Source organism: Diadema antillarum, unplaced genomic scaffold (assembly GCF_040938485.1).
Source record: "Diadema antillarum isolate AM-2024a unplaced genomic scaffold, OU_Dant_1.0 seq00000442_RagTag, whole genome shotgun sequence".
NCBI lineage: Eukaryota > Metazoa > Echinodermata > Echinoidea > Diadematoida > Diadematidae > Diadema > Diadema antillarum.
The window spans coordinates 635,975-659,431 of NW_027271417.1; the positions used below are offsets into that span (position 1 = coordinate 635,975).

General features: G+C 41.0%; 1 protein-coding gene across 1 annotated transcript; it reads right to left on the minus strand.

Moving 5' to 3' along the window:
• Nucleotides 1–1,017: 1,017 nt before the first annotated feature.
• Nucleotides 1,018–23,147, minus strand: LOC139732684 (tudor domain-containing 6-like). The gene is made up of 7 exons (XM_071643539.1): nt 16,406–23,147; nt 15,675–15,797; nt 10,717–10,949; nt 8,926–9,036; nt 7,576–7,845; nt 6,742–6,996; nt 1,018–2,266 (listed from the first exon to the last, which is right to left on the minus strand). The coding sequence occupies exons 1-7, from the start codon at nt 22,914–22,916 to the stop codon at nt 1,409–1,411; spliced, it is 8,361 nt and encodes a 2,786-aa protein (XP_071499640.1). The 5' UTR covers nt 22,917–23,147; the 3' UTR covers nt 1,018–1,408.
• Between the last annotated feature and the right edge of the window lie 310 nt (nt 23,148–23,457).

The window sequence follows — 23,457 nt, forward strand, 5'->3', positions numbered from 1 at the left end:
ACTTTTGGAGGGATGCACATGCGACTTTCTTCATTCCATTTTTCTGCGTGAGACCCTCTCCTTTTTCCCGTTTTAACCATGGCCAGATTAGACAAATTTGAGAGTTTGAGCTTATCTTAATGTGGTTGGAAAGTACAGACAAGTTACAGCTTAATTTGGTTGGAAGGTACTCGAAACTGGCGATCTTGCTCCAACTACAGAAGAACATCAAGATACGATACACAGCAAGCACTCTAATCTTATATCCTCCATGCACAGTTGTGTAAAACTCACTTTATCACGCGTTTGGGCAACTCTGGTATAGTGCAAGTTTGTCACTGAACAGCACATTACATGCCTATCATTTTCAGCATAAACTTCACAACTTGTTTTGTGGCTTTAAAAGGAGAAAATGCTAACATCCCTTCTTATCGCTTTCCACTCTATATACAATGGAATGTCATAGACATGAAAATCTTATAGCTTGGCATCTATCTAGCTGATGAATTAAATATATATAGATGGGTGAAGGCACGTTAATACACATAGAATTTGCAATCAAATACTTGCAGTCAAATACAAGCTGTTATAGCTCTCCCAAACATTTTCATTTTCACGTTGTTTTACGAACTTTTTTCAAGAAATATTGATAATGAACATACAATGATAGTGAAAAAGGCTGGCAAGAAATGAAATGTGTTTTACAATCATGCCTCTTCCTGACAGAAACATACAAACAAAAAATGGTAGTTCACAACATTGCAACTTTACTGCCACTTTTAAAAAAAAGGCAGATAAAGAAAATGATAACGGAAAGCCCAACATGATCAACACATCAGATGTTTTGGTGCTCATAACCATTACTCACACACAGACTTACATAAAGCTTCGATTATAAATTATACATAGTTTTCTTCTTTTACTTTGTCTAAATTTGTACTCTTCCATTTTTCTCAAAGTCTTGTAATGACAGGATTATCGCATTTTTGATAAAACAAAGCAACAACAACAAAAAAAACCAACCTGTAGTGCACAACATGTGTTTTGCCTTTACTGCTACTGTTGTAAATATGCCAATTGCATTTGTAATACATTTTTCACACTATATTCTGGTATCTTGATGGTTTCACCCACCATAACTGCATCTGGATGGTGCCTGGTAGTCAAGGTACACCCACTTGTAACATGGAATCAGATGCAATGATAGAATGATTAATAGACAGCTGTCAAAAGATATGCAAATCTTCTTAGACAATTATCTGAGTGTGTGATGTTTGTTGCAAACAGTAAGGGAGAAATAAATGAGGAAAACATATACAGCCTTCAACAGACATCAATTTCAATAGTAAACTTGCTTTGTAGGAAAAGTTGTATTTACATGGAAGCCTTATCATAAGCAGCAAACATACAACAATAACAACACTGCCCATTATTCCTGGCCATTCAAGATGGTTCTTCCATCATCCTGGCCACTAATCACAGCTCCACTGGCACTCTCCTCATTTCCCTTAGAGATGGATGGAGATACGGGGTCATCATCCACCTCGTCTGTCTCCGCAACGATGCCACTGTCGCAACGAGGTGGAGACGCGGCGGTGGGTGGAAGGGAGGGCGCCCCATTTTCATTGGGAGCGCTCGGAGACGGGGTGTCATCCAGGGTCTTGTCGCACTCCAGTGTGCTGTCGAGGTCGCCGCTGGCAACGGAGACAGTGCTGAAGCTTTCACAGAGGGAGCCGTTGCCAAGGGGACCGGAGACAGAAACATCCCCGCGAGCAGTCTCAAAGCTCTCATTAGCATCTCCTCTCCCTGCCATCTCCGATTCCTGTTCTCCAAGGGCACCACCAGACTCATCAAAAGTTTCTGTGTCTGATGCCTTAGTGTCAAATTTCTCTGATTCTGACATCTCACTCTCCTTGCACTCCTGTACACTAGCATCTTGGACCACGGAACTCATTCCTACGTTGGCACCACAACCATTTTCCATCTCGGCTCCATCTAGAGTATCATCTACTGCCATGGCGATGTCATCTTCTGGGAGAGTAGCCACATCTAATTGATTGTCTTTGGCTTCAGGTTCTGACTGTTCACATTCTTTGGCATCAATACCACCACTCCCGTTGGCGCCATCACCACCAGCTTCGGGTAAAATCTCAGCCTGATCGGCTTCAGGGTTAGCATTCTGCTCCTGGCTTCCTGCTTCATCAGGTACTTCATTCTCAACTGCATCTTGGAAACCATTCTCTTCATTCTCGTCATCTATTGGCTGCTCGTTGTCAGTGGGCGTGGCCTGAATGGAAGAGCAGACAAACAGAGATGATAATTCATGGAAGCATGGTCAACAATGAGGGTCTAAAAACAGATCAGCACACTGAGTTTCTGTGGGAGCATGAAGAAAACTTCTCTTCACTTTATCTCATACTTCAATCATCTAGCGTTACAATTCTCATATTTTGCTACCTTGCTTCTAAGAGACAAAGAGGAACAAATAAGGAATGTTTGTTGTCGGTATCAAACTGGGATTGATTACATAACTGAGAGAATTTGCATCAAGAAATGACAAGTTGTTCTAGAATTAGGAACTACCCATATCGTGACACTTTCAGATTCTATGGCAGTTTTGAGGATTTTGTATACAACAGAGGACTGTTACCTTTCAAGCTAGTGACAAAAAAGATGATGTCAATCAGCAGATGAAACATAATACATGATGGTCTCTGTGATTAAGTCTAGTGCGAGGAAAACGCTCCTGCAACCAACTCAGCGTTTAAGCTGCTATCTTGGCATTCAAAGTAATATGTGGCTCATGCAATGCATGGGTACAGTTTAGGGTATTCTAAAATCATCCCAGAAAAAAGAGAGAAATATGCCAAAACACTGTCATCTGCAGCAAAATGTTGAACTCTTGTGCTTGTAAGGTTAAGAAAAATATAACAGCAACTGTCAAGAAAGAATTAGTCAAGAGTGATTTGCATAAAAGCACTACCATGCTGGTGGGAAAAGAAAATTTTTTGTGGTTATTGTCATGATTTGTTGCATTTGCTACAACATTTTTGTGAGAGGTAAGGCTCAGATAGCACGGTGCTACTGTTTACTTAATATCACAGCCATAAAACCACACCCAAACAATCACAATATATATCATCTTGCACCATTGGAAGTGACTCTGCTGTTCCAACTTGCTACTGTATATTGCGTTTGCAACTTTGAAGCAATCACAATCTTCAGCAGTGCTGTACAATCAGCATTTCATTTAGACTGATACTAATACCCCGTTGTGGATATAACTATTTACAGGAAAATCTGGCCTGCACCTATTAAAACCACATGTTTAGTAATAAAACTACGCAAAACTTCAAACAGTATGTTATGTCACAGCAAAAGACAACAGAATGTTAATATAATTTGATGCTAGGAAATGTACAGAGTCAGATGAAGCCAACAGTACAGGCAGAAGACAAATCTATGTCACATAGTGGACCTAAATCTGATACACATAAATGAAAATCAGACTTCAACAAAGCTAGAAAAACATCATTCAACACCAGGAGAAACTGTCCTCAATTTTATGTCTAAATATGGGTATGGTGAACCAACTGCACACAAGAACAAAACAAAAAACAACAAAACTGCATTGAACACCATGTATTCCAAATGCTGTCCACAAAGACAGTATATGGATGGGACAGTGCCTATGCAATCATTTCTAAACTGAATTTAATTTTTTTTCTTTTCCATCTAATTACAAAAATTTAAATCTCCATTTAATGCTATGCAGATGTAATACACCTCTCTGCATTTTCTTACGTTTTACTGTCTAGACCATTGCAATAAGAGGAAACTTTGTAATCAATTTTTTGAGGGTGGTATTCAAAGAATACATGTAGGCTTCAAACATTGTTAACTTGTCAATATTATACACTTATTGTTATTCTATCATCAAACCTCACAGCAAACTATATCTTTCTCTGTATTAGTGACAATGGAAACAACATAATACAGTGACAGCAAATATGATGTATAATGCTTAAAATCCCTTTTTACACTTCAATGGTCTAAAGAAGCACTACATAAGACATATCAGAATGTGCATATCAAAAACAGTGGCTCAGATCCCATCAGTTTTGTAATTTAATCATAGCATTATTTGTGTGAAAGAAACCAAATCTCATTCACTATAGGTGATCCAACATAATGCTGTTAAGTGCATGAGCAGCTCAGTTGTAATATTCTAGTTTTATTTGTCATTGTTTGTGTACATCTCCATCATCCAAATTCCACACTTGGTGATTATGTTCATTCCATTCAATCTTAGATTGTAAATTTCCCAAGGCTTAATTTCCTCAATGAGAAGAACACTTGCAAACACAACAAACAAATGAAAACAAAATTCACAGGAAATACAGGACAAATGTGGTAGGATTTGCTCGAATACCTTTGAATGTGTATTGGTATGACAGGTTACATGGGCCTACATACATTCTTCTGTTCCATGCAAAGAGTGGATAAAGATGGGTAAGAACATAAAGACATTTATTTAGTGACCTATGACTGCATAGTTATGGAATGACTCATCATATCAGGATATGGGGAGGAAGGCTTCGAGCCTCGGTGATAAGTTTACCTTTTCCTCCCCTGGCAACCAGCGGTATGCACCTAGAATCACCACAATCTTTATTTCATGTAATATGATTTTCTGTTTGTATTCTATGTTGAAATGCCAAATAAATAGTAAGCAGGATTCCTTTATGGTGTAGAATATTTCATAACCTTTAGGAATGTATTAGTCTTATTCACATACATTGTATCTGACAGGACAAAATAACACTACTGACAGGTCTGGATTTTGTGAAAATATTCATTTCAATGCCATTTAAAAGCACTACACACCTTGGTTACAGTTATGTTGCTTTTAAATTTGGAAGATTTTCATATTACAGTTAAAACTCAGAGCAGAGTTATATGATTGTGCTTCAGCATTTTTTCCCTTTTTTATCATGAAATAATGTTGCAAACGTCAATCTGGGACAAATTTGACAATTTTGTGTAATTAAACCAAGAAAGTGATGAATGTTTCTGTTGTGAACAGATACATGGTGCTGGCATACTACCTGTGTCATACTTAGTAGGTCGATCATCATTTCAAATCTGACCCCAATAAAATGCATCAAATTAATCTTGTCTAAAGATTGTGTTGGATGAGAAAGCTCTCAGGTGAAGTATGAATGTGCAAGGACATGCTCTTCTAAAGTACACTTCATCAAGATGCATTCAGTTGTTGGAAGTTGAGATAACTGCATGTACCAATGTACATGAGTGAAGAAATCGGCTAACTGTGAAGTCAAGTCAAGTGCACAAATGGAGTACTAGACTTCTGAAATACTCTTTACTCCAATGCAGCTGTTTTTCCTAATAAAGTGAGAATGGGGCATGGATTAAATGGATAGTACTAGTATTGTCCTACTAGTAATTGTCCTATGGCCCTCTACTGCCCACACAGTGCCATCATGTCCCTATGTGATGCTAATGTTGTGGTATATGATGTGACATATGATAATGAATACTAATCGCATGTCACATTTTGGGTTGTATAAGATGAAACAGAAAACATTATGACTGAAAAGAGGTTCAGAGAAGAAGCTACATAATGTATTTTATCCTAATCTACTGGTGTTATTACATCTATGTCCTTACCTTCAGTTCAAGCACCATCAAAGTGACTAAAGATTTATCAGGGCGAAGAAATACACAAAAAATAAATAAAAATGTTTTTATGATTACAAAGTTTAGATTCCATGAAAAGTAAACGGCAGGTTGTAGGAAAATACATGAGAGGTATTATTCATTGAGGAGAAATTTGAAGTTAAAAAGCAATGATATACTAGGACACAGCTTGATGAACATGACTTTACTTTGACTTTTCCTATACATGTACCAGTACTTTTAGTTTGGCAAAGCTGCATTTTTCTTCCTACCATCAAGACAGTATCAACTACTCTGTTGGATCATTGAGTATCGTTGAGTTTGACTACTGCATTTTGTTGTTCTGTACCTGCATTTAGCATCTCATGCATAAAGTTATGCTCTTTCAACATGTGGTGCAGTTTTTGGTACCTTTGGATACCCCTGGGTATCAAATAGAAATCTGCCATTGTGTTGAATTATTTTATAAACTCTTGTAAGAAAGTAATGGTATGAATAAAGTGTGTGCACTCCCTTTGCATACTCTCAAAATCAAGTTAACTTTGGCAAGGTCTTTTTACCATCATAATCAATATTGGAGGAAAAGATCAGAAATTACCCACCACTTCTTGAAAGATCATATGTGTTGGCTTAACTTTTTCCCCACTTATGCCCTCAGTGATTGTGAAAAGCATTATTATCAATTTGTACTGTGATATCTTTAACTATGTCAATTGGCTTTGAAAGTGTCATCACTGATTACTAAAATATGACAGCCATATTACAGTATTGTGTCAGTGTACACTTTATGAACATGAGATGGTGCTACACAATGCCATAACCTTGGGTGCAGCGGTAACCCAGGTTACTGCGTGCCACATCATTATGTCAATTGCTGTACAAAACTAACTCCATGCCAACAATATGGGAAGAGAATGATCAGAAGTTTGATGCACTCAATCCATTCATGCAATGCCTTTCAAGCTCATGGGGAAAATGTAACAAGAAAAGGTCCACCACAAACTAATAAACCCTGTTACTCATATTCAGCATTTTACTTGCAAAAGGGATACCCCTCATCACCTTTTTGTTTTGGTCTGCTTCCGTGGCGACTGCATCCTCAAACTCCTCCTCATCATCATCCTCTCTGGACTGAAAAGTCTCTTCCTCAGCCAAGCAATCTTCCTTCACCATTAATCCCGTTCCTGCGTCTGCTTCTGCTGCATCCTCCTCCTTCTCATCTTCATTCTCTTCCAGCTCTTCTTCCTCCCCTCGGTGCACGGTGCTTCCTTCAGCCTCGCCTCTCTCGGCGGCATCCCGAGCAGCAGCTGCTACATGCTATTGAGATGATGACGAACAAACAGAGAAAATCTTACCCACAGGCTCAAACTTTACTTCATCCCAAAATGCACTGCTTGTTAAGTGAAGGGAAACAGATCATGAGAGGCTCAAAGTATAATCTATCGATAAAAAAAAGATTTGCATACCCAAGACTAACACAGAAAATACATACCATGATACACAGAGAAAAGGCCAAAAAAAATGTACAGCATGTTGATGGTTTGATTTAAATATTCTTTATATTGATCAATTAAAATGTATATTTAGAATTTATAGATCCTCTATAAATTGAGGGATATTATTGCCTAAACATTGTGTATGCTCTATTGCAGGGCTCGACACTAACGGTGGCCCGGTGGCCCGGGGCCACCAAAAACGCATGTCAGGCCACCCAAATTTCAGAAATGAAGAACTTGGTGGCCTGATCGGGCCACCAAAAAAGGTCGTATGTTTGCCTTTGGGCCACCAAAAATAAACGTTAGTGTGGAGCCCTGTCTAATGTGAATATCCCTTTCAATCTTTGTAAACGTTACTATCTCTGTAAGTAGGCAAAACCAATCATTTTACAGCACTCACCTGCTGTCCATCCATGCACGTGTTCATCTCACTCTCAGCCCTTTCTGCTTCATCATCTTCCACTGCTTCTCCACCAACACCCTCCATTGAGGAGGACTCCTGTGAAGCAGCTCCACCACCCTCAGACAGCTCTCCCCCCTCTGCTCCTGGCTGGTCCTCTTCCACAGCACCTATCTGGTCCTCTTCCACGGCACCTGGCTGGTCCTCCTCCACCGCACTCTCCTCCATTGGAATGTTCTCTGATGACGACGCTTCCACCTTCTCTCCATCCTACAGTGACACATACAACACCAATGCGGTGTCAAAAAGCAAGTGGTCAATATTTCACTTTCAAGTGACTAGCACACTGACTAAACTGAAAATTAACAGGCACATCATAGACACTGACGGTCTACCCTTGGTAGCTCCTTGAAATGCCCACAATGCTCCTTCCATCAGATCCTATTGTCATTTTCTTTTATCACAGCATTACCAGACACTCATGACTACACCTGAGTAAACAGGGACAGTGGGGTATAGAAATATCTTGTTCAGAGATAGAAGAACCAGGTGAGATTTGAATTAAGAACCTTCTGACTGAGATTCAAGATCCATAAACGTAACATGCCACATGACTATAGTGAAGAGTATAAAGAGTGTGGAAATGGATGGAAAGTTGAACACACAAAAAAGCTGGATAGAAAAATTACTAAAGCAAAAGTAAAGCAGGCAAGCAGCATTCTGAAAAGCCCTGGTTCTAGAATAGACAGTGATTCTATGTAGGACTCAGATGGACGCTGTGCTATGGGTACCATTATGTAATCATGCCTGAACGTCCTGTAAAGATGCCGGAACATAGGCGCCCCGCAGATGAAACACCAAATGAAGGACAAGTATGTGTGTGTATTTGTGTGAGTGTATGGGTGTGGGTGTAAAGAATAAATTCAATGCATGTGCAATTTCTCATTTCTCTTACAGTGTAATGTAAAGAGTAGGATGAAGGCCCAGAGATATTTGTGAAAAGGGAGCTGACCCACGAAGATTCACATATCATAAAGGTTGCACCCCTCAAACAAACAAACAAACAAACAAACAAACAAACAAACAAATACATTTAGAAGATACGTCATGAGCAAAAACAAATCAGCAAGAACAGAACAATCCGAAAAAAGAACCAAAACAAAAGAAAGCAAAACAAAAGTAAACCACACAAATATAAGAAACACACACACACAAACACAAAACAAATAAACAAGGAAGAAACAACTTCCCATGGAAAACAAAATCAAGAGCAAGCACATTATTCTACAGCTGTAGGCAAAGTCCTTGAAAATGAAATAAGTCAGAAGCTGATGGATCATTGATACCCACCTGTTTGCCTTCAGCATCACTAATATTGATAAAGGGATGCTTTCCCTCTTCCAGCCTTATGGACACATCCTCTACCAGTTTGTCAAGGATGACATGAGCAACATCCTCCGGCTACGGAAGGGTGACATTCAAAGACAGTGTGACATGGCGCAACAGAGAGCAGGTTTGTGAAAGATATGATGGATAATGGGGAGATATACGTGTAGATACATCATGTAGATAGATAGATAGATATAGATAAATAGATACATAGATTGATGTGAGAAAGGAGAGGGAGGAATAAGGAAAAGAGATAGATGGGTAGGGGAGAACAGATGAAAAAGAGAAGATTTGAGGAGTGAAAGGAATACATTCAGCATTATGCCAGAGGGGTCATTTGGGTATGAGTGCATGGCAGAAATAATGGCAAAGACCACAACAAAGTTTTAACACACATGCACACAGACACACACATGAAATACATACATTTGTAAGGTGAAAAGGTGATAACCTCATATATAAAGGAAAGAAGTGCATTGTGGTACATACAAAAGACGGGTGGAAGGGAGAGAAAGAAAACCTCAGCTTGGGATAGATACCAATGCACAAAAGAAAGCTGGATAACATAGTGATGGAAGGCATTAGGTCAAAGTATTGCTGGACTAAGAAGCACAGGGCCACTATCCTGACATCATATTGAATACTGTAAAAGTGGTTTCTTTCGCGTACAGATACTTTTGCGGTTTCCTTCAGTGCTGACTTTTTCGTGTGTGTTTAAATTCGCGGTCGGCAAAATCTGTGAATTCACAGTCGGCAAAAACTGTTTTATTTTGCACATGAAAACCCAAACTATAATCCAATTATTCTTTTATTTATTAAATAGAAATTAAAAATAAATGCAGGCTTACCTGAAATCCCGTCTCTCAAGTACTTTATAACATGCTTGTACTACATTGCGCGGTATCGCCGTGTGTTGACCATCAACACACTCAATGCGCGAAATCTTTGTGTGTGCATGTGCGCAATAGCGTTGTAACAAGCAGCGAGTTCAAAACATTTTCGCGTGTTGTTAAATTCGTGGTTCAACCTCAAAGTGCGAAAAGCACAAAAATAAAACCACCGCGAAAGAAACCACTTTCACAGTACTGCCATAGTACACTTTTGCATACAGTACAAGGAGAATATTGACAGTTCTACAAGCAGAAAGGCAAAACTTCTCGGCTTTAGCACTGAGTTAAAAGCTCCCACCTTACTTATCAAATGATGATATATGGATGACAGAGGGAAACATACAAGTTTGGGAGGAGGAAGGCATCTATTCCAACTTTTAGGACAAGTACTGTAGATATTCTAAACCCAGCAGAAGGCCATGTTACATATATTAAACAGTCAATCTAATAATGTGACTAACTGCTGCTGTATACGGACCAAATACAAGGGGAACATATGGCACCAAGGGTTGTAAAACCTGGGTGAATATTAAACAGTGACCACATATGCTGTAATCATCTGAAGGTATAGAATGTTCCTTGAATGCAAGAGGACTTTGAAGAAAAATCTGAAGTGCTATCAAGGATTCCCATATGCTCTTTTACCTGGACATGTTTGTACAGTGATCTGTGCAGGTTAAAATAGCATTTGAACATGGACTACAGACCATCAAATATCACTAACTGCATAATATGGTCAACTTTGGTCATGCTGTATGTGGTGTTCTACATAGGTACTTCCTTACCTTGCAGAGTTCACAAACCCCTTTGTATAGAATGAATTCACTATTTGAAAATGAATGAATGAATGTGTGAAACTGACCTGTAACCCTTCAGCACACTCCTCCTGCTTCTCTTCCTCCTCCACTGTCTCCACCCTAGCAACCGTCTCCACGTCAGCCTTCCCTTCATCCTCCATATCTGCTTCTGCCACGCCCTTGGTACCAACATCTTCCATCTCGTCCTCTTCTCCATCCTCCTCCAGACCAAGATCACGTAGGCTTGACACCAGAACTTTCTCCACAAGGTCTTTGGACACCTGCTCAAGAGTATCCTCTAAAAGAATAGGGTAAGAGTGTGAGATGGATGTCAACATTTTGCTTAGACCAAAGACAGAAAGCATGTGTGTTGGACCACACAGATGACAAACATGAATGTCTATGCTACGGGTAGTTGCTCTGTGTACACATGACTGTACATGTGCCAAAGCAGGAAAGTCTCCATAACTAAATTAAACACAATATACAGCTTAAAACTTGTTTGCTTTTCTCAGTACTGTGGTTTGAAGAGGTAAGATCATTAGAATGCAGTTCCACATTATGCTTTTCCTTTTTGTACTGACACTTATTTTTGTGAATTATGCTTATTACTTCATTACTTTTCCTGTATCTCTGCAATTCCCAAAGGAGTTTTATGAAACTTAGTATAAAACCTATGCATATTTTGGGGACAGTTAGAGGTATTATGTAAATTTGATGTTGTTAGTTGAGGATTGTAAGAATGTAGCTCACTGGGTCCAGGAGTAGGGGTCAAGGGTTGGGTGAGAGTGCTTAGGTTCCCGAGTATTTGCTTTATGAGATAATTTGGCCATTTGAATGAAATCTGGTTAAGAAATTTCTAAATATTTAATATATTTGCCAGTTGTGCAATCAAATTTCTTAACATGTTAGTTCTTTATCATTATCATTATTTGTTATCGGTCATGTGATATTGTTGTCTAAAGTAAAATGCATTGTACTTTCAGTGGGGGAATAGTGAGATGTGGTAGAGGCAAACCAGTCACCACAGTAATTTTTCATTTCTGTTTGTTTTTGAAAGTGTGTAATATGTTCTTTTCTTGTATGATATTGGATATTAAATTTGTATTATCACTACATCTTCTTATCTTCATCACATGTACACTTCATTTTCTGACTGTCTGAAGGTTTGAATTTGTCTGTACTTGTAATGTTATAGGCAATTTAGCCCCTGGGATACGAGGTATGATGCAAATAAATAAAACTTTCTACAAAAAGATCAAACAGTAATAATGGTTTAGAATTTATCAAAATTGGACATGAAATGAGAAAGTTTTGCAATGCTGAGATTCACATAATTTCACTAGGTAATGGCAATATCAGTTGCATTCATGTTTGCAAATTAAATGAGGCACTACTGTCATCAACTTAAAAATCTCTCATTATTCTGTGCACATTGGCATTACTAAAATCTTATTTCTAGTGGATAATTTAGCACTCAAAACCACTTGCCTTTGGAAATCAATGCTGCTAGGCATATGAAAAACACCTTGATGTTATGATGCAAATGATCAGTTTATCTTTTTTTAAATTCATGTCAACACAGTGAATCTAGTGAAGATTTGGGTGTTGGTCTATGGGAGACTCATGAAGTCATATTTTCATCTTTTAATCGATTTGCATTTGTGTCTGGTACCGATATCACTCTTTTGTAAAAACATCCTTTAACTTTTTAATTTCATGCCCTATTTAGCAGGAACCTTTCTCCATTTTTTTTTTTTTTTTTTTTTTTTTTTTTGGGGGGGGGGGGGGCCCTATTTTATTCCCTACATTACAGCGAGCTTCAATTCTATTACATAACACTTTGTTCATGCTTTCAGGGGGTTAGCATATCCTGCAAGCTTTGACAGCGGCAGAAGTCTGATATGGAAGAAAACGGCTCACAGCCACAGCTGGCAGCAGGGGTTTACAAATCAGGCTGAGCTGTGGGCCAAACTCCCAGTGCAGGAGAGTGAGATCCTACATTTGTTAGCCAAACTGTCTCAGTTTTCAGATGGACAGGTGTCTGTCTCCAAAGCCTGTGAATCAGCCCATCATGCACTGCATATGGGAACATTTCAGGGCCCTTCACAGTGTGACCATGAAGACAAATTACTATAGCATTTTTACGGAGTCAGTTGACCAAAATTCTTTCCAGAGTCACCTGCCCAGCTACGACCCGAAGGCAAAGTAAGAGAAACTTGAGCAGGCAGTGCAGCCCATAAGAACAGAACCAACAGCTCATAGAGCTGGAAACAGACAACCTGTATGAAGGCCCAAAAGAATTCCGCCTCACATCTCGAAAGAGTTGGCGACTAGGAAGACCAAGGCGGTCACCCAACCTAGTGAAAGGAGAGCGTGGAAAAGTTCACCAAACAATATATGACATGCTCAAATGCATGTTTGGTGTGTGTGCCGAAAGTAGAGGACCATGTGTGGGTCACAATAAAAAAAAATTAAAAAAAAAATGTTCAGCTGACAGCAGGGCACAGAAGCTGCAAAAAATGGTAATTCAGGGAATGCTCTCTCAAGCTGAGATCATTTGGGAGATAAAACAGTGTGTCTAGGGAGTAACAGCCAGTCAGTTCGGTACTTGTTGCTGGACTACTGTTACTCTTTGCAGTAGCGTGTCACATAAAATGAGCATGAGGCACAAGAAGGAGCTCAAACTGGCATTTAGCCATGAGAACAGGGACAGATGCAGCAGATCAATTCCCGTATGAGAATGCTGTTTGGGAAGGACTTGCAAGTGACACTGAAGAGTGTTGACGAATCCTATCTCATGGGCCAAAAGGCAACTTCTCTGACTGGTCGTGCTATTGGTTGCTCAGCAACAGGCAAATGGAACCATACTGTAATAATTACTAGCAAAGGAACCAGTTCTGGGATTGCTCAGCGGATCGACGCGGGTTTAACCATCGTACTTCTCGCCCGTCCGCAGCTGCATCCACGCCTCAAGGTGCTCCTTCAAAGTTTCAAACACCATACCCAGCACAGCTCCCTGAATCTGCAAAAAAACTAATAAGTCCCTTTTCACATGTTGGATTAACATATGTGCAGGTTTTTTTCCGTATGTTAATGTGCGATAAGTGTTGACTGTGCACAGGGCATCAGTGAAAGAAAGCAGACCTTTAGCTGGTGGGGGAGGGGGGAACAATGTGCAATATGTGTTACAACTTAATTGGATTACGATTTTGATGTAATTGTGTATAAAGTATCTTCTAATGAAGTGTGTTTTATAATTTGTGGTTGAATTTTCTTTTCAGTATTTAAATCTTTAAATAGGTTTCTGTGTATATATATTTTTGTATGTTCACCATAAAACAATGATTGTTTGTGTTCTGATTGAATGTTTAGTTCAATGTAATCTTTTTTCTTTCTTTTTTGAGTATCCATCCGATGCTGTAATGTAATTTGTTGTTTGTATATTGTGAAGATGTGCCATGATCAAGGTGATCATTAATGTGTGACAAGATCAAATTTCCATACCATGTTTTTATACATAATTTGGACAACTAAAGAAATGAAATCAAATCAAATCAAAATTTGTTCCCTCCTCAATTACCACTTTCAGAGGAATAAGAAGTGGCAATTAATCTGGAAGTTCTTTTGTTCTTTCGGAAGGGAGCAATTTCAGAAAATTTCCCAAGGAAAATGTTATTTCTGTCCACAATATATTTCCAATTCCACAGAAAATTTGAGATCTTAGGCAAATTATTAATTTGAAAATCCAAACTTGTCTGTTAGGTGTGAGCATTTCAAGATGGAAACATTTTGGAGTGTTAATGAAATCTTAATGCAATCTGACTACTAAACATCACTGGTTCTCAAGGATACATATTTTTCTATTCCGATTCATAAAGTTTTTAAGTATTTATATTTTATGTGGAATGGTCATTTTCATTGCTTAAACTGCTTAGCCTTTGGGTTAAGTTCAGTTCAAGGGTATTTACCGAAGTCATGAAGCTCATCATTGCCTAACTGAGAAGTAGTTCTACAATGTAGATTTATTTGGATGACATATCAATTTTTGCCAGCTCTAAAGATGAGAGCACTGCTAAAACAAATTTTGCTATTAATTTGTTGACATCGTTGGAGTTTGTCATTAACTTTGGGAAGTCACATACTGCCCCTACAACATCACTAACCTATTTAGGTTTTAACTTTGATACAGTGGTCATGGTGGCAGCTCAAATTGCTGCTGATTAAAATATGACCTATCATGAATATTCATGTTCATAAGTTGTTATGGTTCCTGATATGTATCTCAATCAACAGAATATGTGATTGACTTTGAAGCTGCTAACCTCTGAAGGCTTGTATGAAGTGTTATGTTACAAAATTCTTAAATTATGCAAAAACTATTATCAAATATAAATGGAATTCCATTAATTAATGATAATGAGGTACAAGATGAAAAGGGTCCAACCAAATGACTTGGTTCATAACTTGTTTTGGTAACCTTCACCCTTTTTCTTCTGGTCACAGAACATGAAAAATCATTTGCATGATCTAATACTTGAAGAGTCTTGCTTCATGCCTAGATGCAGATGCATGCTGTTGAAAGATGAACTGTTTGATGCACATGTTCTATTCCATGCAATATTAGTGGCGACAACCATTTGAGTGAAAGTGCTGGTGTTTGGTTTAGTCTTGGATACTTTAAGAAGGTGGCAACTATTTGGGAAGGCACGCTATTCATGAGGGATGGGACTCCAAACTCATCATAATAGACTTTTCATTTCCTTTGTGTGATCTCTCTGCCAAAGGATGCAGGATATGCTAATCCTCTTAATCTTTACTTCATTATCATGAACAGAATTCCAATTATACTTCATCATATTATTTGCATAATTCAGCAAATTATTGTGTAGAACTGCACTAGTAGAGTTTCAACCTTGATCCCTGTTGACAATTACATGTATGCATTTCAATTTCAAGACTGTAACAACTATCTCTTTGATTACTACTTTACAAGACAGGAGAAATTTAGGAGGATTCTTACCTGGCTCGCTGGTGACAGAGGGAAATTGTCTGACGCTCTCTACAGTTGACACTGCATGACCTTCCATTACAAGCTTCTCACCGATGTTCATACCCATGTCAAGCAGTTTAACCTCCAGCTTGCCTAAGGCAAGAAATATTTAAAATGTCAAAGGACAGGGAGATCAATATCATTCAAGACAGGAAATTATATGTAAATCAGATTTTACCAATGGCAATGAAATCGAACACTGGGGAAATTTTACATAAAAAATGCTACTCAGCAAACTGTGGCTGCTTAATGATAATTCACTATTATTACTATTTTATATCTGCAATAGGCATTTTCAAAAAGGAAAAAAATGGCATGAGATTCCTTCTACTTAATCTAAACATTAAGGAGATGAAAAGCACACATGCTGTTCAATGTGGTATTATACTGTTTAGTCATGGATGTCCCTAAATCTTGTCTTTCATGCAAAAGATGCATCCTAAAATCTCAAGAAAAAAAAAGGTTTGCCTCACACGAAGAACTTCAGTTAGCCACTGATAGGCTGATTTTTTTTTTTTTTTTTTTTTTGCAAAGGTTAAATAAACAAATGTATGAATAAAGAGAATTTACATGCATTACGAAAACTATCTCACATTTTAGGAAAAAAAAATCATTCCTTTTGCAAGCTATACTTTATTTGGATGACAAAACTGTGCTAGATAAAATGAAATGATCCTAGGTAGCATTTTCTTACGACTTACCATCAGATTCAGCCACAACTTCCATCAGCAGTAGTTTGTCGGCAACTACAGTTTCAAAGAATTCAGCAGCCTCTGCTGACCAGGCTTGACCATCCACAGGAGAAAGTCCAGAAAGAGCACCACAGATTGCTTGAGCTTCAAGCTGCAAGAGCGGCGGGTTCATTACCTTCAGGTCTGCAGCCGTAACTGCATCTGTGTTGCCGTAGTCCACAAACCGGACCGTGACGGCATCTCCATCTAGGTCTGTAACAGTGCCCCGGTACCATCCCTCATCGCTGGAGTACTTTGCTACACAGGGAGTTCCGACGGCAGGATTCTTCAGGAGTTCAGTAGATGAATCCTCTCCATGGGCGTGCAGTTCATCCATCAGAAGTGACAACGCCTCCTCGCCAGCCAACGGCTGGAGCCAGAACTCACCCGGCGAGGTTGTTGCTGTGATGTATACCTCTGCTTTCCTCTGGTGGAGCAGAGTGGGTGCTAATGACTTGAACTTGAAATCCTGACCCTCTGTGGGTGCTACTCCCTCCTTCTCTGCCAGGAGAGGGATCATCTCTGCATTCACACCACAGGAACCGTCATGGAGGATGATTGATGGTGGTTCTGAACTGGTGTTAAACGTGCACTGGAGCTCCTTTTCTGCAATGATGTTTAAGAAGTGATCAACAGCCTCCTGCTGCCATGGCAACTGAGCCACACCATCTAGCTGGCACTGGATGGCAATTTGAGGAATTTTGAGCAGTTCTTCTGTAGGGACTTTCAAGTCCTCCATTTGCTTCTCCTCACTGTTTCCGTAGTCGACAAAGAATACCTCTGCTGTTGATGACGTGATTTGTCGAACGATACCACGATACCACTGCTCATCTTCAGAAAATTTTGTGCAGCATGCCTGGCCGGATGAAGGTCTCATGAGTTGTTGCTCTGAGCCACAGGAACCATATGCTGTCTCGAGGAGGGAGGCAATGTTATCAAGCTTCTCAGTAGAAGATGCTAGCTGAACAAATACAGTACCAGTTGCTGCATCAACATTCACTGCATAGACAGGCTCTGTCCCTGCGCATACCTCTGGCAGTGGATACGATATTGACTGCACCTGCGCTTCTTCTTGTGAACCTCCACACAGTTTCAGCATAGCTTCATTGATGTTACTGGAACCATCTTTCAGTGACACAAGATAAGGTGGATTGACAGCGGTGAAAGAGCAAGTCAATTCCTTGTCTGCAGTGACCTCAAGGAGGTAGTCCACTGCTCCTTGCTGCCATGGTAACTGGGGAATTCCTTGCAACTTGCACTCGAGTGCAATTTGAGGTATCTTCAAAAGCTCAGGTGGTGGTGCCCTAAGATCAGTCAGCTGCTTTTCCTCGCTGTTCCCATAATCAACAAAGAAGATATGAGCTGTGGTTGCAGTCTTTGATCTGACCACTCCTCTATACCACTGATCGTCTTCTGAGAATTTTGTGCAGCATGCCTGGTTCTCACAGACGTCGGTGAGCAAAAGTTCATTTCCACTTGACTGGTAGGTTGTTTCCAGTTGTGCAGTGATTGTGTCAAGTTGCTCAGTTGCAGAAGATAGTTGGAGGTAGACTGTCCCAGATGCAGCATCAACATTGACTACATACCCTGTTTGAGTTAGTTCATTGACAGAAGGGGGTGGATACACAGCTGGCTGTCTCAATGCAACTCCTTTACTCTCTCCGAAGAACTTCTCCATTTCCGCATGTACATCCACTGCTTCATCCCTCAACCTAATGGAGTGTGGGTGACTGGTACTTGTGAAGCTGCAGGCAAGTTCTTTCTCTGCTGTGATGTTCAGCAAGTGATCAGCAGCTTCCTGTTGCCATGGTACCAGTGGGAGTCCATCCATATGGCACTCTAGGGCAATGTGTGGTATGTTAAGCAGCTCTTCCGTTGGTGCTTTGAGGTCACTCAAGAGTTTTTCTTCACGATTCCCATAGTCAATAAAGTGAACAGTTGCTGTGGTAGCTGTTGTTGCCATAACGACTCCTCTGTACCACTGCTCATCTTCTGAGAACTTAGTGCAGCATGCTTGAGACACAACAGGATTTGGTAACTGGTACTCATCAGAACCACAGGATTCATATGTAGATTGCATGATGGAGGTAACTGAGTCCAACTGTTCCGTTGATGACGCAAGCTGTATGTAAACAGTACCTGTCTCAGCATCAACGTTAGTTACGTACACTGCATCAGAACTCTCAGTAATTCTTGGAGGTGGGTAGCTTGGTGGCTCTTCCACATCTGCCACAACTTTCTTGATTTCGTCGGTGATGTTCACATCTTCTGGAGTGCTTGTGTCATGCAGATCGACCGATACCTTTGCTGCCTCCTTCTGAATGACTTTAGCAACAAGCTGCTTGTCCGTTATCAGTTGTGTGAACTTATCCACAGCAGCAGGAGATGCTGCCTGGGCTGGAGTGAGGTCTGACAGAAAGCATTGCATGGCTTGGGCTGGCAGTGATGTCATTGCTTGTGGTAATACCCTGAGGTCAGCTAATGTCACCTTACTCTTGTTGCCATAGTCAATGAAGAGGACTTCTGGCTGAGTAGCAGGTTCTGCCTGTGTAACCTGTGCTCGATACCAGGCTCCGTCTTCAGCATACTTGGCACAGCACACAAGCCCTGGCTTGATGGCAGAAGCATCAATCTTCCCACCTGATCCGTCTCCATGCAAGCTGTCCATCAGCTCATCTAAGCTGGCACACTTTTTGGCAAGTTGACACCAGAATCTGGATGGGCCTTCCCAATAGCTGATCACTACATCCTCAACCTGGTCAACTTGGAGGCACTCAAGCTCTGTTGCTATGGCATACATAAGCTGATGGGTTGATGCGGCAGTTGAATTCTGTGTGGACACAGTTGGTGTTGTCACCTTGGAAATCTCAGACTCTACCTGCTTGGGAGCTGGTGTTGTGACAGGAGCAACAGTGGGTGATGGCAACTTCATCTTGGTCAACACATTTGTCATCCTTTTCCCTTCCCACAGGAGATCCACCACATAGACTCCACAGTCTGTCTTCTTCACCTCACATTTGAATGGCTCTGTCCTGTCCGCTGTCTCTTTCATGGCCTCTGTGTGTGCATTTTGCCACTCCTTCTCACCTTCTAAGCTACACTTCACTGCAAGCACAGGAAGCTTCATCAACTCTGGAGTTATCTCTTTGATCCCTGCAAGAGAAACTTTCTCACTATTCCCATAGTCTACAAACAATACCTCCAGCATTTTCACATGCTTGTTGACTACGACACCACGATACCAGCATTTGTCTTCTGAAAACTGAGCAACACACGGTGTCCCCACTGTTGTGTTTTTCAACCTGCGGTCACTTGGTCCCAGACTTCCGTACCTAGCGTGCAACTCAGACATCACTCTTTGCAGTTGTGGAGTAGACTCTGCTGTTTGACACCAAAATTCGCTAGGATTACTGACATGGGATATGTAGACATCTACAGCACCCCTTGCTGGAAACTTGATTTCAGTGAATTGCAGCGGAGTGACAGAAAGCAGGTTTGGGTCAGGACGTTTTTTGGCAGGACGTTCTCGGAATCCTTTACGTCTATCATCATCAGAACGATAGCTGTTTCCACCAGATTTGCTGGAACGATTGCTTCGATCAGATCTTTCAGAAGTACTGGAAGAAATAGATCCTCTATCAGAACGTGACTTTGACATTCTCAGATTATTGGTAGTGGCATCACCACTGCCTCCCCTGTTAAAGGCATCACTCTTGCCCTTGGGTGATTTCTCACTTTGCTGAAATCTATCATTTCGAGGAGATAGCTTTCCCTTGAAGCTAGCATTCGAACTAACGCCATCCGTTTTTCTTTGCATCTGAGAATGAGATCTATTTCCATGTCTGCTGTCAGAAGCATAATCACCATTTCGAGGGGGTGACATCATATTCTCGTCACTTGACTTGCGCTTCCTTCTGTCAGAAGCATAACCATCATTTCGAGGGGGTGACATCATGTTCTCCTCACTTGACTTGCGTTTCCTTTCTACTTTTTGAGCTTTCCTGAACATGTCATTGATGCAGTTTCCTTCTGGTCCTGTCATCTTCACAACAAAGCAGCCGCTTTTCCTGTCTTTTGAACTCACTTCTATTGAGCACTCACTTTCAATGAGTTCCTGAAGTTTTGCAACATCTGTACTTGAAAGGTGGCCTCCAACAAGACCATCTAGAATACATGGAATGGCCTGAGCTGGTAGTTGGAGCATGTCTGAAGTCAGAAGTTGAATCTGGGAAGCATCAATGACTTCTGAGTTGCCATAGTCTACAAATGTGACGGTTACCTTGCCACCTCTCTCTACTTCGGTGACTCTGGCTCTATACCACGCTTCATCTGCTGGATATTTTGCTGCACATGGCATGCCTGGTGCAAGGGAAGGAGCACTCCCATGCTGGTTTGTGAAGTGCTGAGCCATCTGGTCCATGAGTTCCTCTAGCTCTTCTACCGTGGCTGACTTTTGGCAGTACAATCGGGCATCATCATCCACATGGCCAACGAAGACCTGCAAAACTTCTCCCTCTTTCAGAGACTGGTTGCGGTATTCTGCTTGCACTTTTTCTCTTGGCGATGGCACTCTAGAGCTCCTTTCAGTCACCATGCATTTGACCATGTCATTGATGTTATCACCAGTTGCTGGATCACTTAACTGAATGCTGAAAACCCCATTGTATTCCCCTTCAACACTGGCGCACAGATCCAGCTCTGCCACAGTTGAATCGAGAAAGTCTTTCACCTCTTGTGACTTTGCTGTGCTCTTTTGTGGCACACCATGAAGGCTGCACTTGATGGATTGCACAGGGAGATTGAAGAACTCTGGTTTGAGGCTCTTTAGCTGGGCTGCTGTCACTATCTCGTTGTTTCCATAGTCGACATAGCATACTTCGACATCCTGGCCTCTGATATGCGTCACTTCTGCTCGGTACCACATCTGGTCTTCAGAGAACTGCACACAACATGGTAAACCTGCTGCAACTTGTCGAATACTGTGCTCACCAACGGATTTGCTTGAATAAGTCTTGCCCAGCTTGTCCATCAATGCCTGAAATTTGTCCGCATCTTTCACAAGATGGCATGAGAACTCTGCTCCACTGGCAACTGAAGTCAACTGCACATTAAGTCTGTCGCCAACTCTGATCTGCGGTTTCTTGAACTTAGGAGACTGAAAGTCTAGCTCTCTAGCAGCTGACTGCGCTTGAGGTGATCCACTTTGGACGCTGTGACCTGAGGGTGGGCTAGTCTTTGAATGTGGGCTACTCATCTGGTTGGGTCTTCCTGCTAGCTCCTCTTTCACCAACACACTAGCAATGTCTGCATTTTCACCACCAGTGGGATCAATCATGAGCAGTGAACACTTGTCTCCCATCTTGCGTGTCACCTTGCAGCAGATAATCTTTTCTGCCACAAGCTCTTCAAATCTGGCAGCAGCTTGATCTGTGTGGCAAGAGCTGGGATCAACATCACTTAGACACGACTCGATAGCAACTGCAGGCAGGGACAAGAATTCTGGAGTGATTTCAAGTATCTCATCCTTTGTCTTGACGTCAGAGTTGCCATAGTCTACAAAAAAGACCTCATAGTTATTTGATCCCATGGTATTTGTCACAAGAGCACGATAGAAGCTTCCGTCATCAGAGAATGTTGTCACGCATGGATCTCCTCGTGAGAAGTGTCCTCGCTTAGTTGTGCTATGCGTCTTGGAGTAATGAGGGAGCATATCATTCATCAGATCATCCAAGTCCTTGGTTAGCTTCTCCTGCTGCACCCAAAACTGATTTGGCGAGTTCACATTGCTCACATACACTCGCTCTCGATTGCCCACATCGAGAGACATGAGTTTGTATCCATGTTTCTTTGAGGGGCTGCTCTCTCCAGTTGCAGTGCGGCCAAATCCATCTGCTATGATTTGCTTTGCCACGTCTACTCTACTCCTGACATCTGACAACTTGACTTCCAGGTTGCCACCAATACATGCAATCACTTCAGCCCAAAATGTCTGATATTCAAGTTGTTTGCGTAAGTAGTTGTGTGTACCTGCTTTCAGCGTGGAATTGTCTATAATTGGCTCGGTGTTTGCTAGCTTGCAATTTGTTGCCTGGGGTGGTAAATCCAGCACCTTTTCCTGCATGACTCTGACCCGCCCCCTAGGAATTATCTCTGTGTTGCCATAATCAATGAAGTATGCGATGACATCATTGCCAGTGACACTTTCGACACGTGCGCGATACCACTGTCCATCCTCCATGAACTGGGCCAGGCACACATCACCTGGTGACAAAGTTCCAGGCTGTGGGTGCAAGCTTGCTTCAGCCTCCATTTGAGCCTCCAACATGTAGTTTTCCAGCATTTCAACTGCTTCATTGTCAAACTGTCCCCAAAACCTGAATGCATTCTCCTGCTTATCCACCTCAAAAGCTGTCACAAACACCTCCCTCTGGTCTCCCACATTCAGCAGTGCAGGCTGTGCTCCTCTCAGGCGACTCATCATTGATGATAACTCGACAAACTACCTCAGATAAACATGTGCCAATTCACAACTTGCTGGCAGATTTCAGAATCTTATCAATCACCCATCGGTTGAACTATCATAGTTTTGACCCAAGTTTACTTTTGTTTACCAAACTTGTCATCCATTTGCCTGCACTCTGTAGCTTTGTGGGTCAATTTGTCATACCGCAATGCAATCCATTTGAATATCACTGTCTTCTCTGCAAGAGCCACGATAGATCTGTCCGCAAGTTCAGGCACTGCCACTGTCCTGTCACTCACTGTAAGGGGAATGAAACCAGAGTACAACATGTTAGTGTAGGTAATTTTGACCACTTGTTTTCAACCACCTTCGCAAACTTTCGATCACATCCTAATTAAAGATAACAAAAAGTGTTGGTACCTCAAAAGTTTCCCTGAATTTCCTTGTCTTGGTTTGTGTTTCACGTTAAAGTACGTTGTCTGTGAGAATTACTCGCCCCAAAGTGCTCTCATGTCTCAGTAATCATGCAATAATGGTTTCGTACCAGAGCCGTCGCCAT